Source organism: Littorina saxatilis, linkage group LG8 (genome assembly GCF_037325665.1).
Source record: "Littorina saxatilis isolate snail1 linkage group LG8, US_GU_Lsax_2.0, whole genome shotgun sequence".
Taxonomy (NCBI): domain Eukaryota; kingdom Metazoa; phylum Mollusca; class Gastropoda; order Littorinimorpha; family Littorinidae; genus Littorina; species Littorina saxatilis.
In genome coordinates this window covers 61,607,314-61,625,379 of record NC_090252.1, presented here as the reverse complement: position 1 = coordinate 61,625,379, position 18,066 = coordinate 61,607,314, and the positions used below count along the sequence as shown (strand labels likewise).

The following is an 18,066-nucleotide window of genomic DNA, read 5'->3' as shown; positions in this document are numbered from 1 at the left end:
AGAGAGAGACTAAGAAAGAGAGAGAGAGAGTCTAAGAAAGAGTGAGAGACTAAGAAAGAGAGAGAGAGAGACTAAGAAAGAGAGAGAGGGAGACTAAGAAAGAGAGAGAGAGAGAGACTAAGAAAGAGAGAGAGAGAGAGAGACTAAGAAAGAGAGAGAGACTAAGAAAGAGAGAGAGACCTAAGAAAGAGAGAGAGACTAAGAAAGAGAGAGAGACTAAGAAAGAGAGAGAGAGAGAGACTAAGAAAGAGAGAGAGAGAGATACTAAGAAAGAGAGAGAGAGAGAAAGATAGAGAGAGAGACAAATAAAGAGAGAGAGAGAGACAAAGAAAGAGAGAGAGAGAGACTAAGAAAGAGAGAGAGAGACTAAGAAAGAGAGAGAGACTAAGAAAGAGAGAGAGAGAGAGAGATACTAAGAAAGAGAGAGAGAGAGAAAGATAGAGAGAGAGAGACAAATAAAGAGAGAGAGAGAGAGACAAAGAAAGAGAGAGAGAGAGACTAAGAAAGAGAGAGAGAGAGACTAAGAAAGAGAGAGAGAGAGAGAGAGAGAGAGACTAAGAAAGAGAGAGAGAGAGAGACTAAGAGAGAGAGAGACTAAGAAAGAGAGACTAAGAAAGAGAGAGAGAGAGACTAAAAAAAGAGAGAGAGAGAGACTAAAAAAAAGAGAGAGAGAGACTAAGAGAGAGAAAGAGAGACTAAGAAAGAGAGAGAGAGAGAGACTAAGAAAGAGAGAGAGAGACTAAGAAAGAGAGAGAGAGACTAAGAAAGAGAGAGAGAGACTAAGAAAGAGAGAGAAGAGAGAGACTAAGAGAGAGAAAGAGAGACTAAGAAAGAGAGAGAGACTAAGAGAGAGAGAGAGAGAGACTAAGAAAGAGAGAGAGAGACTAAGAGAGAGAGAGAGAGACTAAGAAAGAGAGAGAGAGACTAAGAAAGAGAGAGAGAGAGACTAAGAAAGAGAGAGAGAGAGACTAAGAAAGAGAGAGAGACTAAGAAAGAGAGAGAGAGACTAAGAGAGAGAGAGAGAGAGACTAAAAAAGAGAGAGAGAGACTAAGAAAGAGAGAGAGAGAGAGAGAGAGAGACTAAGAAAGAGAGAGAGAGAGACTAAGAAAGAGAGAGAGAGACTAAGAAAGAGCTAGAGAGAGAGAGAGAGACTAAGAAAGAGAGAGAGACTAAGAAAGAGAGAGAGAGACTAAGAAAGAGAGAGAGAGAGACTAAAAAAGAGAGAGAGAGACTAAGAAAGAGAGAGAGAGAGAGACTAAGAAAGAGAGAGAGAAAGAGAGACTAAGAAAGAGAGAGAGACTAAGAGAGAGAGAGACTAAGAAAGAGAGAGAGAGACTAAGAGAGAGAGAGACTAAGAAAGAGAGAGAGAGACTAAAAGAGAGAGAGAGAGAGAGAGACTAAGAAAGAGAGAGAGAGACTAAGAAAGAGAGAGAGCGAGAGACTAAGAAAGAGAGAGAGAGAGACTAAGAGAGAGAGAGACTAAGAAAGAGAGAGAGAGAGACTAAGAAAGAGAGAGAGAGAGACTAAGAAAGAGAGACAGAGAGAGAGACTAAGAGAGAGAGACAGAGAGAGAGACTAAGAGAGAGAGACAGAGAGAGAGAGACAGAGAGAGAGACAGACAGAGAGAGAGACAGACAGAGAGAGAGAGAGACAGAGACAGACAGTCAGACAGTCAGATAGACGGATAGACAGACAGACAGACAGACAGAGCAACTGACAACAGACATACAGACAGAGAGATACGGACAGACAAACAGAGAGACAGACAGTCTCTTGGAGACAAACAGGCAGACAGACACTGTTCCGCCGCTTTGGTAATTATGGGTGTAGCAGAACCCGCGCCGTCGGCAGAGGGATAGTTACAATCACTACTACTCTTTAAAAGTATGGGTATGTGTGAACCCGCGCCATCGGTAGTGTTTATGTAAATTATCATAATCAATTAATTCTGATGTTTTGTCATGTACACACTAAAAATTTGCAGACAGAGAGCAAATTAGGTGTGTGAGAGATACTTAAAATTTCAAAACGATACCTTTAATGGTTCCAGAGTTACAATGATTTTAGTGTGTCTCTGGGTACAGGTGAACCCAGGAAGCACGGCAAAGGTTAACAGATGTCAAGCATGTCGTACAAGATCACAACATTTTATTCAGCTCAAAGTCAAACACAAGAAACAAAATCTTGGCAATATGGCAATTACTCATACTCCAATCCTTTTTGTCAAACTCAAATCATTTAGCTCCTTGCTACCGTACGTGCATTTTACGCTGTGGATTCAACGGTATAGTCAGCAGGTAATTGTTCTGCCTACAACACATGTATTCAGGTTTTGTGGCACTGTTTGTCACCATATACAACTGAAAACACACACACACTGAAACACACAGTTTCAGGCTCACAAACACTGAAATACAAACACACACACACTGAAATACAGATATTGGCTTACAAACACTCACTGAAATGTCTAACGCACACATGCATACACACACTGGGCACACATAAATGCTCAGTGAAAAACAGCCACAAGCACCACACGCACACACACATTCAAACACAGACAATCTCAAGCTCCAACAATCGACACACTGTAGTTTGCAGCTCGTAGTGACCAACATGCAACAAATTAGGCCACAAAAAAAATAGGTCTGTTTACGGTAACATAGGCCCAAAAAATAGGGTCGGTAGGTCGGGATTTTTTGTTTGTTTTGTGTTTTTTTCTCAAAAAAACCCATATTTTTACGTTATTTTGCCAAAAAAACAATTTTTTTTCTCCCAAATGCCAAAAAAAGTCTAGGGTCGCGCGAAAAAACTAGGGTCGGTCGGGTTACCGTAAACAGACCTATTTTTTTTTTTGGCCTTACACACAATCCCGGAACCTAAGACTGATGTCCACGTCATCAGTACATGAACGACACCAAAGGCAGAGCAGCACTCTCCATATAAGGCATAATATCGGCAGCAACACTCGAACCCTCTTCCTTCACATCTTCCTCTTTGTTCACACTTCCCCTTCCCTTCACACTTCCCCTTGCCTTCTTCTCACTCTTCCCTTTCTTTGTCACAGTCTTTTCTTTCTTCTTCCCCCCTTTGGGACTCTTTCTGGGCGGCGGTCTCTTTGGGCATTTGCTCCTCACGTGGTATTTTCTCTGGTTCTTGTTCTCGAACTCCTCGTCACAGTGCAGACAGCGGCAGTACTGCGGAGCTTTCCTGTCCACCGGCTGCTTCGCCTTGACCTTGTTCTTCTCCGTGCAGAACAGCCGGACGTGGTAGCGCAGGCGGCCGTTTGAGGCGAACTCTTGGCTGCAGTGTCGGCAGACGCAGTAGCCGGGACTGCTCTTGTCCAGCAGCTTTCCCTTGCCGCAGACGTTGTTGAGGTGGTAGAAGAGGCGGGGCTGGTTGTAGAAACGCTTGTCGCACTTCTTGCAGAAGATGCCGTCTGCGTCCATTCCCATGTACTCTGTCAGGCGGTCTGTCTTGGTGGGACCTGCACGTAAAAAACACATGCTGTTTTTTTTCATTCTAAAAGCGCTGTCTCTTACCCTCCCCCCCACCCGACCTCAGTTCCATGATTCTGTTTTTCACTCCAAGAAAAGTGACTGACGTCAAAACAACAACATGAGTAACAACTAACATAATCGAAAATTTTATTGTAAATTTTCATTTAATAAATATACCTACCCGAATCACATGTAGCAGTTGACTCAGTCTAAAGTGCTAGGTCTGAAAAGGCTACCGGCGTCTAAGGGGAGCAACCCCAACTAAAAAAGTGTAAACGTAGCTATGGTAATGACGACGCACCCAGGGAGTTACCTCCCCTCCTGCGTACTACGTCACTACTGCTACTGACCACGTGACCCCTATCATTCGACTCGAAGAATAAAATCTCCAAATCATAAGCGGGGTAGGTGGGAGGGACTACGATATGTGATTCGGGTAGGTATATTTATTAAATGAAAATTTACAATAAAATTTTCGATTAAATTACATATTCCTACTCCGAATCACATGTAGCAGATTGAAACAACAAGGCGGTGGGAAAGAAAAAGTTCAAACTCACTCTCAAATCCTTGTCAAGAGCTGACCCCCTGCCACCATGGCAGGCAAAGCTCTAGATCCATCCTGGCGAAGAGCCGAGATGTCACGCAGGTAAAAATTCATGAAGACATCCTCGGAACGCCAGTATGCGGTGTGTAGCACCTCCTCCAGTCTTCTTGATCGTAACACGGCCAAGGAGGAAGCCCAAGCTCGCGTCTCGTGAGCCCGAGCTGATTCCAGAGGAAGGACAGGCTGTGTCCCCCCTTCATTGCGGCGGCTCCACTCGTAAGCATGCTTAATGAGCGCCGACACCCACCGGGCCAGAGTCGTCTTAGTAATATCCTTATGTCTCTCCGTATTGAGAGAAATAAACAAAAGCTTTTGAGCTGCGGATCTAAGAGACTGAGCACGGGCAAGGTAGATGTGAAGGGCTCTAACAGGGCAATTTACTAAGTCTGGGTCATTCGGAGCCAGAATAGTGGACAACGGCCTGACATGAACCAAAGGAGAAGCTCGCTCGGGAGCCTGGTTTTTTGCAAGAAACTCAGGTCGAAACCGCAAGGTAACGGACCCATCTGATTCAAAGGAAATGTCGTCCGAATTACCGGAAAGAGCGTGGATCTCACTGCCCCTTCGTGCCGATGCTAGCAGCAAAAGGAAAAGGGACTTGCGTGTAAGATTCGCAAAACTGGCATCTCTGAGAGGTTCAAAATCCGCTGAACGCAGAAACTCCATGACCAATAAGAGATCCCACTTAGGAACGGGCGTACGAGACTTGACGTCAGAAAGGGAAGCGCCCTTGATGACTCCAGCGATCACGCCACTAACATCTATAGAGCGACCTATCTGGCGTAGGGTCGCCGAGATGGCCGATCTTCTTACTTTCAACGAGGCAGCAGAAGCTCCCTGAGAGGACATGAAAGCAAGATGGTTCGCCACGTGCATCGTGCGGGGCGCCGTAGCATCCAGCCGATGCTCGTGACACCAGGTAACCCAGGCCCTCCAATGTGACTCATAAACGGACGAGGTAGATGCTCTGTGCGAGCGTCCTACCAGGTCCATGGTCAGATCTGATGCCCCTTTGCGCCTCAGAGAAGACCGCACAACCTCCACGCGTGAAGATTCAGCATCTGAGGCTCTGCGTGGAGGCTGCCGGTGTGAGGCTGTACCAGTTCTCCTCGCGTGAGAGCGAGAGGAATGGGAGGGCCCTGGGCGAGTCTCAGCAGGTCCGGGAACCACGGCTGAGACGGCCAAAGAGGAGCGATCAGCAGGAGGGACGGGCCCTCCTGCTCCGCCTTCCTGAGAACTCGCGTGAGCAACTGGAATGGCGGGAACGCGTAAGCCTCCAGGCCTGACCAGGAAATGTCCATCGCGTTCGTCTCCCACGCCTCGGGATCCGGGAATGGTGAGACGAACACTGGTAGTCTCTTCGAGAACCTGGTGGCAAAAAGGTCCACCTGAGGTTTCTGCACAAGAGACCAGAGACGATCCAGCGCTCCGTGAGTGATGGTCCACTCTGTTTGAAGCACTCTGTCGGAGCGGCTGAGCGCGTCCGCCAGAGTGTTCAAGCTTCCGGGCAGGTACCTGGCCGAAAGCCTGATTTGATGCTCTGAACACCAAATCAGGATCTCGCAGGCCCTGGCCGAAAGCGACGGAGACCGCGACCCTCCCTGCTTGTTGATGTAAGCTGCCACTGTCGTGTTGTCTGTAAACAGACGAACATGCTTGGCCTGAAGGGAGGGCCGGAACTTGTCCAGAGCTAGAGCCACGGCTTCTAGCTCCAGCAAGTTGATGTGCTGCATCCTCTGATCTGCCGACCACAGACCTGACGCAGTCAGCTGGTCTGTGTGAGCCCCCCACCCCACCAAGGACGCGTCCGTGAACAGGTCCAAATCTGGGGCAGGAAGGGCTATCGGCACGCCCCTGCACACCCACTCCGTGTCCAGCCACGGAAGGGTAGCGGATTGGAACCATCCCTGGAGAGGGATGAGGGCATTCCAATCCACCGTGGGAGAGTCCACGAACGGCTTCAGCGCCAGCTGAAAGGGACGTTTGTGGACCCTCCCCAAGGGGACCAGGAGAGCCATGGACTCCATCTGCCCTAAGATGGAGGCCAAAGTCCGCAGGGAGGCCCTCGGGAGAGGCAAAGTGGAGCGTATGCACGCCTGGAGCTTGTCCACCCTCTTCTGAGAGGGCTGAACAGTCCAAGCCACCGTGTCGAAAGACATTCCCAAGTAGGTGAACGTCTGACACGGTGTCAGCTCCGACTTTGATCGGTTGATCGAGAAGCCAAACATGTTGGCCTCCCGAAGAACCGATTGGGTATCCTGCTCGCACCCCGCCTGACTCTGACTCAGGATGAGCCAATCGTCCAGGTAGGCACGTAGCCGGACACCCCGCGACCTTACCAGCGCGCAGACCTGTCTCACGACCATGGTGAAGACCCAAGGGGCGAGAGACAGGCCAAAAGGAAGGGCGCGAAACTGGTAAACCTGACTTGCCCACCGGAAACGAAGCCATTTCCGGTCGGCTGGATGCATAAGAATATGGAAGTATGCATCCGTCAGGTCGATGGAAGTCGCCCAATCTCCCGGGCGGAGAGAGTCTCTGACCGACGCTGGCGTCTCCATCTTGAACCTTATCTCCCTCAAAAAGGTATTGAGGAACGACAGGTCCAAGACAGGACGCCATGCCCCTGAGGCTTTGGGGACGGCGAAAAGCCGTCCGTAAAACCCAGGGGAACTGTGGTCGAGGACTTTCTCCACTGCGCCCTTCTGCACCAGGGAGTCTATTTCCGACCGAAGGACGGAAATGGCTTCCTGCGAGGAGGGAGGCCTGAACGCCGGCGGACGCCTGACCAGAGGAGCCTTGCCATCTTTCCAGAGAAGACGGAAGCCCGACCTCACGACCCCCACGATCCATTGACTCTGTATGGACACGAGCCAATGGGAAAGTGCCCGGGAAGGGCCCCCCGCCATCACCAGAGTGGAGGGCGGGGTGGGGGGGAGATCGGGAGCACTTCATTGGGGGTGAGGCTTGCTTCCAGAGCCGCCTCTCCCCCTGCCGGAAGACGGTCGTCTTCTCGAGCCCCGAGAAGAGGAACGTCCACGACCCTTGTCTGCCGGTTTGGGAGGGCCAGCAACCTTAGCCTGCTTAGGCTGAGAAGGCTGAGACTGCTTGGACTGCTTAAGGCTGTGCAGGGAAAAGTCAGAGAACTGCTGGTCCCTGTTAGCCTGAATTTCCTGTCTTCGGGCATCAAAAACGAGATGCCCAAAGAGGGAACCCTCCAAGACCGGTGAGGCACGCAAAGTGTCCTTGGTCGCCTGATCCGAAAACTGAGAGTGTGACAGGAAGAGATCCCGACGACACATAACAGAGTGCGCATAGTGCACAGCAGAAAGTCTCATCTGTTCTTCATTGACCCTCGCAAGAGCGGCCAACAAAGTGGAGACGTCATCCGCATCCTGATCCTCGCTGAGAGAGAACGGATTCAGCGAATCAGTGAGGGCACGAGAGAGGGCCCGAATGAGAGTCTCAGCAATGGAGGCAAGCTCCAGCTGCTGACGCCCTGCCTCTTCAGAAGCAATCAGCGTGTTCTCAGAAAAGAGCACGCCGTCATCCTTCTTGATAGGCTTGGCCAACAAGGCCAGCATCTCCGGAGGAACTGTCAAAGATGAACGCGGGAGAGCGAACGCATCCAACAAGTTCCTAGGAGACTTCTGCAAGACCAACCGCCTGTGAGACGACAGAGCGAATGCAGAAGCCTGAGAAGGCGAAGCCATCCACTGCTGAGCCAGCTCCGGAACTGAGCCGTGAGGCACGAGCAGCGGAACCGGAAGTGAAGGAATTCCGCTTCCGGAAGGAGATGGCTTGGCCAAAACCTGAGAAAGCTGAAAAGCTATGGATGGAGACTCCAAAAACCGGAAGTATGAGTCATCCTCCTTCCCAGAGCGAAAATCAGCCATCGCGGACGGTGCCGTCGAAGCGGCAGCCGAAGAGACCGAAGCCCCTTCCGCGAAATATCTCGAAGTGACCTCAGCAGCGGCCTCAAGAGCCACTTTGAGTCTCTCCGGATAACCAACACGTGCAGCCTCGCTGGCGACGGACTGAATATCCGAAACATCCGGCGAAGGACCGAAGTCCACGTTGCTGGTAGAAGGGCGGTGAACACCGTAACCGGAAACCGGAAACCCGTCCACTCCAATACCATCCGAACTCATGCCCTGACTAGGGAAAGAGTAAGAGGACGGCATGCCCACAGCCGCCGGAACCGGAACCGCAGTCGAAGCAACAACCGAAGACGGAAGCGCTGACTGCCCCGGCCAGGGCTGAGACACCTGCCCAAAGGGCTGGTGATGCCCCCCCGCGACCGCCATCCGAGAGGAAGCGGAAGCGGAAGAAGCAGCAGATCCGGTCTGAGCCGGAAAAGTATCAGACGCGACCGCGAAAAGCGGAAGCGCAGACACTGTGGACGGCGGCCGGAAGGCCGAATGCCCAGAGGGCCACGTCCGGTCAACCCCGGAAACGACCCCAGCGGGTGCGTACATCGGGGGACCTATGCTTCCGGCGAGTGCCGGAAGCGCAGCAGACGGAACCGGCTGGTCGACTCCGGAAACGACCCCAGCGGGTGCGTACGTCGGAGGACCTACGCTTCCGGCGAGTGCCGGAAGCGTCGAAGCCTGAACCAAATGCCGCCATTGCTCATCGACACGATGGTCTTCCGTGAAGCCAAAGTGAGAACGAACAGGGGTTTGCGGGTCGTGAACCCGCCGAAAAGGGCTGCTTCCCAGCAGGGAGCGTCCAGCGGCCTCACGAGGACCTACGGACCAGCCCAACTTACTTGCGTCGCCAACCACAGCGGTAGAAGGCACAGAAGCAACCGCCTCGGTCAAGGACAGCGTCACAGCCGGAAGCGGAAAGGAAGCCATCGACGGGACAACGGAAGTCGAAGGCTGAGAACGCACCATCTCCTCTCTCACCAACGTGCGAAGCTCGGGAACCAGCGAAGAAAGCAACGATGAAACCAGCGACGTCGAATCTGCAAGCGGCAGAGAAGACGAGCGAGAAACAACGGTACGCGTAGGTTGATTAGACTGCCCCACAACCGGCTGGTCATTCGGGGCAGAAATAGGGACCGTCATAACAGCATTGTTAGCCGCGTCAGAAACAACAACCAAAATAGGCTTAGGGACAGAAGTGGACTTGGGTTTAATTTTCCCTTTCACATCAGCCTTGCCGCGCTCGCGCTTTTTGTCTCCGTCAGACATGCTGACAACAAAATGGAGACACAAAATTCCAAAATGGCTACCACAAAATACGTGACCAACACGTGGCCGAAAATTTCAAGTAGCAACTGAAAAATTACGTTCGATACAAGTAAAGGAACGAGCTCACCAACTACCAGTGCAGCGGGTGAAGAGACGGGTGTGGGTGCCGGTGGGTGTCTAAGCAAACACCAAACAGCGAACTTCCACTAGAGCCAAAAAATTCACGACCTGCTCCCTAGAAAGCTGAAGTGTCGAATGATAGGGGTCACGTGGTCAGTAGCAGTAGTGACGTAGTACGCAGGAGGGGAGGTAACTCCCTGGGTGCGTCGTCATTACCATAGCTACGTTTACACTTTTTTAGTTGGGGTTGCTCCCCTTAGACGGGTAGCCTTTTCAGACCTAGCACTTTAGACTGAGTCAACTGCTACATGTGATTCGGAGTAGGAATATGTAATTTAATCAAAAAACAAGAAAGGTAGGTTGTTGGAACGTGTGTTATTGACAAAACAATACATTCACAGATATTTCGACCCAACGGTCTTTTAAGTGAACAGACAAACAAATATTCACACAAAACTTATCTTGATAGTTCTATCAGTTTATGTCCACTCGTCAGGACGAGTTTTATTTTATAAGTAACATAAGTTTGGAAACTTTTATTTAGGCAAACTACAGTGGAACCTCCCTTTTAAGATCCCCTAGGTTACAACTTCCTCGCTTTTAAGATCCCCTAGGTTACAACTTCCTCGCTTTTAAGATCCCCTAGGTTACAACTTCCTCGCTTTTAAGACCTTGTACTTTGACTTATTCTGTTCATAACCCCTGTACATTTACCTCCATTTGAAGACTTCCTCCTTTTAAAGACCCACTGATTTTCTCAGATTTTTGGAGGCCTTAAAAGGGAGGTTCCACTGTAATATACTGTGTTGTACGGCAATGCAAGCAAGGTACCTTTACATCCAATCTTCCTGTGGTGGTTGATGCCCTGTCGACGCTTGCAGTCCTTGCCGCACTTTTCACACACAAAGTCCCGGTAGTCGCCGAACCGCTGTCTGTACACACCTGCACACAGCACACACACACACTCTACACAAGGTTCCAATCCAGGCTGGCATGGACACAGGTCAACAGTATGTGCGGACAGTATCCACGTCCCACCCCCATGTCACCACAGTGATACATAAAAGACCTTGGTCATGCCGCCATGAGTGCAGGTGGCTGATTACACCTAAACACTCTGTCACACACCAATACACACCTGAGCATGACTCTTGATGGGCGGCCACGGTTCGCTGATTCTTGAGCCATTTGCCGCACCCCGTGCACTCGATCTTCCCCTGGCCCTCCTGACACACACAAAACATCAACACATTACTTGAAGGGATACAGCGTTTTTCAGGACCTCCAAAAATCTGAGAAAATCAGGTCTTAAAAAGGAGGGAGACTGAAAATGTAGGTAAATGTACAGAGGTTATGAACAGAAAGTCTGAAAAAATAAGGTCTTGAAAGGGAGGTAGTCTTAAATTGGGGGGTCTTAAAAGGGGGGTAATACTCTACTATTGACCGTTGTGGATGTTGTTGGCATATATTCACAAAGCATATCCAATTTGTTTTGATAATGTGAGCATAAGCTGCTTTTTCTCCCTCACACTGAGAACAACAACAAACAACAACAACAACACATACCTTGTGTGTTTCATAAACAACAACAACAACAACACATACCTTGTGTGTTTCATAAACAACAACAACAACAACAACACATACCTTGTGTGTTTCATAAACAACAACAACAACAACAACAACAACAACAACAACAACACATACCTTGTGTGTTTCATAATGAAAGCGCAGGGTGGTTTTCTCAGCGAAGGCTTTTCCACATTTGTGACACATGAAGGGCCGTTCACCTGAAACAAGACAAGACGCACACAAAACTCTACATTAACAATTTTATTGCGCATCATTTACTTGATTCAGATACAGTAACAATAAAAAATTTTTATCACCAGAGATATGAAGTTACCTGCAGTCTATTGTCCCGTATCATAATTTAGTTGTTTAAAGAAATAGCAGTAAATTGTACATTGGATAATCAAGTGTGTAAAAGTGAACGCTCAAATTACCTCTGGAGGTAAAGCCAAGGAAGCAGGAGTGAGTCGGACTAAATTAATAACCCCAACAGGTTGTTAAGGCAAGCTTTAAACTTGTCAATCTTTTCCTGTTTTACCAACTGAAATTTGAAAGAAGGGGAAATTCAGCCATACAATGATAAATTAGTCAGACTTGCTGGTTCATCTTTTGTTTGGACATTTTCCCCAGAAATAAAGCTCTTAATTTTCTCAAGTTGTGATTCTTATTTTGACTGGCTGGCACAACTGAGGAACCAGCGACCAAGGTTTTAATGCTTGTTAGTAGTATTATTATTCATACCAGTCTGCAGAGTGGTTAGTGCAATGGGTGTAAACAAAATGTTATTTGAAATACAAGGACATGAAACAATGAACAGTATGCAATGAGGACCCGACCTCAAGCAAAAGCTTATACTACGTGACCAAAACAATGCATTATACAAATCTCATGATGGTGGACTTGACAAAATTAAAACAGAAGAACAAAATGTGGGGTTGGGGTTGGGAATTAAAGCAAAACAGGAAATTCTACAGGTGCAGGGAAAAAAAAAGGGGGGGGGAGGAGAGGTTAGTGCAATTACTTATCTATTTTCCTACGTTACCTGTGTGTGTACGCCTGTGAGCGATGAGGTGTGACAACTGCAGGTACGCCTTGCTGCACACTTTGCACCTGAAGGCGCGATCGTTGGTGTGCGACCGTTCGTGTCGTCTCAGATCCACAGCTCGCACGAAGGTGTTCCCGCACGTTTCACACATGAACGGTCGATCTCGTTTCCCCATGTGCTTGCGACGGTGATCTTTGTAGGAGGCGGCTTGTCTGAACGTCTGTCCACAGTTTTTACACCTGTATGGGCGGGCATTGTGAACGCTCAACATGTGTCGGTAGAAGTGAACGATGTACCTGAACTTTTCATCGCATTGAGGACAAGTGTAGATGTCTGTGATCTCCGGGTGGTTTTTCATGTGCTGGCCGAATGATCGGACTGAGGGGAGCTTCGCTGAACAAACCCTGCACTCGAACATTCTTTTGGGGAGCAGGTTTAAAAATGGTTTCTCGTTTATGTCAAGCTGGTTGTTTTCTACCTCTTTACGGCTCTGCTGTAGTTCAAAATCATCATCCACTTCTTCTGTTTCTATCAAGGCCTCATCCTTTTCGTCGTCAATCACATCACCTTTCTCTACTGTGGCTGACCTATAGTTTTTCTTTCTACCTCCTCTTCTTGTTTTCTGTGTCCCCTCTGTCCCCTCCCTGTGCTCTGTCTTGATGTGAGTGGTCAGCTGAAAAGACGCCACAAACTTCATGTCGCATGTGCCACACACATACGGCCTCTCTCCTGTGTGTAGGCGCTTGTGTCTGTTCAGTGTGCCAACATAGGTGAAGGACTTGTTGCAGACTTCACATGTATGTGTTTTCTCTCTCTTGTGTTTGAGAGTATGTCTTCGAAGCTCTGCGGCAAAGGCAAACTGCCGTGAACAGAATCTGCAAGCATGTGTTTTTGCTCTCAAGGCTTTGCCGCGGTTGGTGGATGATAGAACAGAAGGCTGTTTGTTATTGTCTACAGTTTCTGTGTCTGAATCATGGCGCGTTTCCCTACTTTCCTCCTCTCTAGTTTTATCATCATCACTTTCATCTCTAGTTTTATCATCATCAGCCTCTGTGCTAGCATTTACATCATCTCGAGAAATGTCATTGCCACTTTCATTACCCAGTGGCTCAGTAAAATGTTCATCTTGTTCCTCCATTTTCCTTCTTGGAACAGAGTTGCTATGGATACTGCTCTCTTTGTCTGCTCCAGTCTTTGGAATTTTCTCTCTGGAAGCGGCGTTTCTATGGTTTCTGCTCTCTCTGCCTGCACGGTCTTGTGGGAAGAATCGTGATCGCTGAATCCTTGCGTAGTCCGTCCCGTGAACCTTGACCAGGTGTGCGTACAGAGCCTTGAAGCTGGAGAAAAAGAACTCACACCTCTGACAGTCGTAGCAGTTCTCTGGTCTGACGCCTTGTGTGAGCGCTGCTTTCTCTTCATGTTTGGTTTTGACCCGCTTAGACTTAGAGTTCTGTGGACTGGTCTCTGTGATGCTGTTTTGTTGAATAGTTTTCAAGCTGCTCTCTGCAGGTAGAACCTCTGCTTGAATATCCTGAGAAGTTGTTTTCTCTTGATGTTTGGTTTTAACCAGCTTAGATTTAGAGTTCTGTGGTTTGGTCTCTGTGAGGCTGTTTTCTTGAATAGATTTAATTTTGAAGCTACTTTCTGCAGGAAGAATCGCTGCTTGGATATCCTGAGATGATGTCTTCTCTTGTGACACGTCGTCGTTATTCTCTGCATGGACAAAGCCAGCAAACATGTCGTAGAAGGTTCCTGTGGTGTGATTGTTATTGACAGGCTGCGCTTCTATTGGCTGTTCTTGTTGGGGCTTCTTTAGCACAGCACTTGGCTCGCCACTCTGAAATGGAAATATAGAATTAAAAGGTGAACAAAGAAATGCATTTGTTTGTGTGTGTGTGGGGGGGAGAGAAAAAAAAAGAGAGAGAGAGAGAGAGAGAGAGAGAGAGAGAGAGAGAGAGAGAGAGAGAGAGAGAGAGAGAGAGAGAGTTCAACAAGTCACATTAAAACCAAATTTAGTTTGACCCTGTCAAGTCTGAAAAATAATTTGCATGGCTATTTTACATCAATAACTTATTACCAAATACAGTGGATACCCCTCTTTTAATAACCAATCTAAGACCCTGCTTTCCTGGCCTTATTTTATTCATACCCTTTGCAAATTGACCCCATTTTTAGACTCCTTTCAGACGGGCGCAGTGGCGTGGTGGTAAGACGTCGGCCTCCTAATCGGGAGGTCGTCAGTTCGAATCCCGGTCGCTGCCGCCTGGTGGGTTAAGAGTGGAGATTTTTCCGATCTCCCAGGTCAAGTTATGTGCAGACCTGCTAGTGACTTAACCCCCTTCGTGTGTACACGCAAGCACAAGACCAAGTGCGCACGGAAAAGATCTTGTTATCCATGTCGGAGTTCGGTGGGTTATGGAAACACGAAAATACCCAGCATGCTTACTCAACACAAGCGGAGTGAGCTGACTATGCTCTCAGAGTATAGTGTGGGGAACCCAAATGGGCAAACAAGCTCACACGTAACCAGACAAATTCTGGAACGCTGAAGAAGAAGAGAAAAAAACTCCCTTCAGTATAAGACCTGATTTTCACAGATTTTGTAAGGTTATAACAGGGGAGGAGGGTGGGGGGGGGGGGGGGGAGGGGGGTGTTGTGCCAAAGTACACTTTTAATTGTACCGGGTATAAACTAAATGAAAAACATTAACCTGAGCAAAACTTTGCTTCCCAACTGGCTGCTCCATCTTTTCTTCCTCCTCCGTATCACCATCAGAACTGACATCAGAGTTCCCACCAATGGGAAAATATTCTGGATCTCCATCAGAACTATTGTCATCATCTGTGTCAAAAACCGTTGCTTCGGTGGGTTTGGAAATCGTAGACAAATCAGGTCCAGCTTGCTGTTCAATAACTGTGGAAAATAGCGCCGGAAGAACAATCTGCCCCTCCTGGAATCTAAGGTCTGGTGGATGAATTTGTGATGGTATTGTAAACTGATTTGAAACAGTGTCGTTACCTTGCCTCTCCGTGTCTTCACTGACAAAAGAATTGTTGGTTAAAAAGTGTGGAATTCTTTGTGTCTGAGTATTAGATACAGGACAAGTCAGTGTGATGCTGTTGACTTTCACATGTTGAGCTTGGTGCGGCACAAGCTCTGTGATTACGGTGGGTAAAGGGTTTGTGGCTCTGACTGTGTGTGGTTTTGTGGATACGGGGATGAACTTTTCCATCAGTTTCTTGGAGCCGGGGAGACACGGGATGTTGAGGTCGGTGAAGAAGTCGTGCAGTTTCCTGATGGACATGTTCGTCTTTTCCAGGCCTGGAACAAAGAGTGAGACTGAGAGCCAGTTTTACACACATATCAACAGGCAATTCAAATCTCCGCAATTTTGCTGATTTCCGCAAAAGCAAAAAAAAAAAAAAGTGTTTTTCTTCACATGCACAAGTTATCTGTCACCAGAGGGGGTTAAATTCACATTTCCAAGGCCAAAATGCTTCAGCATGTGACCTACCCAGCCCCCTATAGGCCCCCGGCGTTATTTATTTCCTTGAAACTCATTCTTCCTGGAATGGATTGCCTGTATCAACCAAGTCTTTCACTGAACGACTGGAATTATTGTAAGACCTTAAACCCATGCAACCCTGTTCAACTGTTGCTTTAGATTTTGTTCAGATTTGTTAAAAAAACAAAAACAAATTTGAACCGTAATTTGAAAAGTTCTTGGAGCTATAGCTGTTTTCAGGATTTGCGCTTTCAAAAAATGTGATGAATTGGTATACTGCCCACTTTCGGGACGGGGAGGGGGAATTCCGCAGCCACTGAGAGTGAGAGGAGATAAGCACAACCCTCATAAAGAGTGAAACTGATTGCGTTGCCATGCAACCACCATGCACAGCCGACAGTGTCAGTAACATTCACGTACGGGCTAAACGCTAGTAAATCATAAAAACTCACGGACTGTTCGTGTTACTGTTACAATAACAACACAACACAACACAACACCCCCCCTCCCCCCCACACACACAGACTAAAAGAGCTAATTGAGTATTTCTAACACTCTACTGTGTATGAACGACGGCAAAGGCAATGACATACTGATTGCTGCTTTTATGTTGATGACATAGGCCGCATCCCCGTTGTCAGTGCAGCGTATCTGTGCTGTGTGAACAAGATTTTGCTCCCCACAGAAGCAGGCGATCGTCAGGACACTGGCAAACCCGATCTGTTTCTCATCTTTTGTCTGGTTCAGATCCAGAATTTTCGTGCACCGTTTACAGTACATCTGCTTCGCAAGCGTGCAGAGGTCTACGACCCTGTAACCGTCTCTCCAAGGCATATTTGTGTGTGTTTTGTGTTTACTGCAGTCGCTAACGATCAGGAATCAAAATTCGCCTCCATTTTGGAGCCAAGGGGAGTCACCCACCATTCGACTGCCAAAAATTGCAATTGGGGTTGTACCCCTTAGATTATATCTGCTGAAGCTCCAAATCTTAATCGGACTGACCCTAATGATGATCAATAATTATTTTGAAAATGTAAGGGTACACAAATGAAGGCGTGATTTGTCTGAAAGAGGCTTCTCACAAATTAACTGTCCTTCACACACATTTTCTTCTGATGTATCTCTTTAAAGTTTGTCCTGACGTGTCGAGAAGACATTTTTCAATGTAACAAAACGCGTACTTACCGTGCATCACAAGTCACAGTCCACCTTTTCAGTCTGATTCTTATCTGGTGTGATTCAACACACACACACACGAGCTTAGCAAAATAATAAAGTAAAAGAAGGGTATCTTCCAGTATCAAATTAGCTATATAGATTGGCAAAACAGTCGTAAGTTGTACTTTCCAAAAAGGCGTTCAACGCCTCCACCCGGCCACTGAACTGAGTCAAACTTGAAATGCGGCTTCAGTCTCAGTGTTGTTACCAGACACAGAAGACAAAAGGTCAGTTGAACCTGGTTTCAAAATATACATCGGTCAAAATATCCTTTCTGCAAAAAGTTGTTGTGTCAGAAGACATCTTACATGTCAAAGCTATTGGACATTTGACCGGCCTGGGGTCAGTCCAATATGCGTCAAAAAGATATTGTTTCTGGCTCTTATGTCCAGACATTGCAGCTAATTTTTTTCTTATTTGTTGATGGTTGTTCCACATTTGAATCAGGATTATCTTCCAAATATGGAAAAATAAGAGTCTGGTTAATCTTCCAATAAATTAGGCACATACGAGTCTGATGCATTTCTTTGTTCCAAAAATTCTTAGGTAAACAAAAAAACTGCCTCGAAGGTAATTTCTAACAATGTCAACCTCCCTACTGCTGCATAATTATGAACATGCTGAACTGAAATAAAAGCTGCATGACCAAAATGACTGGTCCATTCATGATAAAATTAAAATATTGATTTTGATATATATACATGTAAATATATTTATGATCAGTTATTTGTTGTTGTGTCCACTCAGTACCTTTTCAACTACAATACTGTCTTTGTATTTGTGTTGGTTTTTATCTCTTTTACTACTTACCTCATGCACTCAAGCTGCTGCTGCCTTACACCCCCCCCCCACACACACACTTTTGCAAGACACAGTGTTGTTGGCTTTCTGTTGTGTTACCAGCCAGTGGTTTTTCTTACTTTTTTCCTCTTTAAACTCATGCAAATATAGTTATGACCAAACAGAAAGAATTGACTGTTGTAATTTGTATTTGTAATAATTACAATACAACACAATGGGTAATTTTAATGATATGAAATATCATAGGGATAAAATTACCATACACAAAAAATCCTTTGAAGGGCATACAGAAACAGTTATAACTTGATCCAATATCGTACCTGTTTCCCAATTTGACTGTGTACTCTGTTCGTGTCAAAGTCAACACTGCCCCCCCCCCCCCCCCCATCACCACCACCACCACTACGTACACAACTGGTCAACATGCTTCACTTTCAATTCATCCGCACAGTTTCTTTCGTTTGCCAGTTTGAGAAATATCAGCGCAAACGAATCA

General features: G+C 47.2%; 1 protein-coding gene across 1 annotated transcript; it reads right to left on the bottom strand.

Moving 5' to 3' along the window:
* Positions 1–2,785: 2,785 nt before the first annotated feature.
* On the bottom strand, positions 2,786–16,454 carry LOC138974782 (uncharacterized). Its single transcript, XM_070347509.1, has 7 exons — positions 16,145–16,454; positions 14,757–15,367; positions 12,044–13,883; positions 11,137–11,219; positions 10,568–10,655; positions 10,261–10,371; positions 2,786–3,491 (listed from the first exon to the last, which is right to left on the bottom strand). Exons 1-7 carry the CDS (start codon positions 16,383–16,385, stop codon positions 2,905–2,907), a joined length of 3,561 nt encoding a protein of 1,186 aa, XP_070203610.1. The 5' UTR covers positions 16,386–16,454; the 3' UTR covers positions 2,786–2,904.
* Positions 16,455–18,066: the final 1,612 nt, after the last annotated feature.

Bases quoted from the DNA above. Each gene is read 5' to 3' on its own strand.
- LOC138974782 (XM_070347509.1), bottom strand. From the start codon at position 16,385: ATGCCTTGGAGAGACGGTTACAGGGTCGTAGACCTCTGCACGCTTGCG. The intron at 13,884-14,756 runs GTTAATGTTTTT...TTTCCATTTCAG, and splicing joins GGAAGCAAAGTTTTGCTCAG to AGTGGCGAGCCAAGTGCTGT. The intron at 11,220-12,043 runs GTAACGTAGGAA...GTCTTGTTTCAG, and splicing joins TCACAGGCGTACACACACAG to GTGAACGGCCCTTCATGTGT.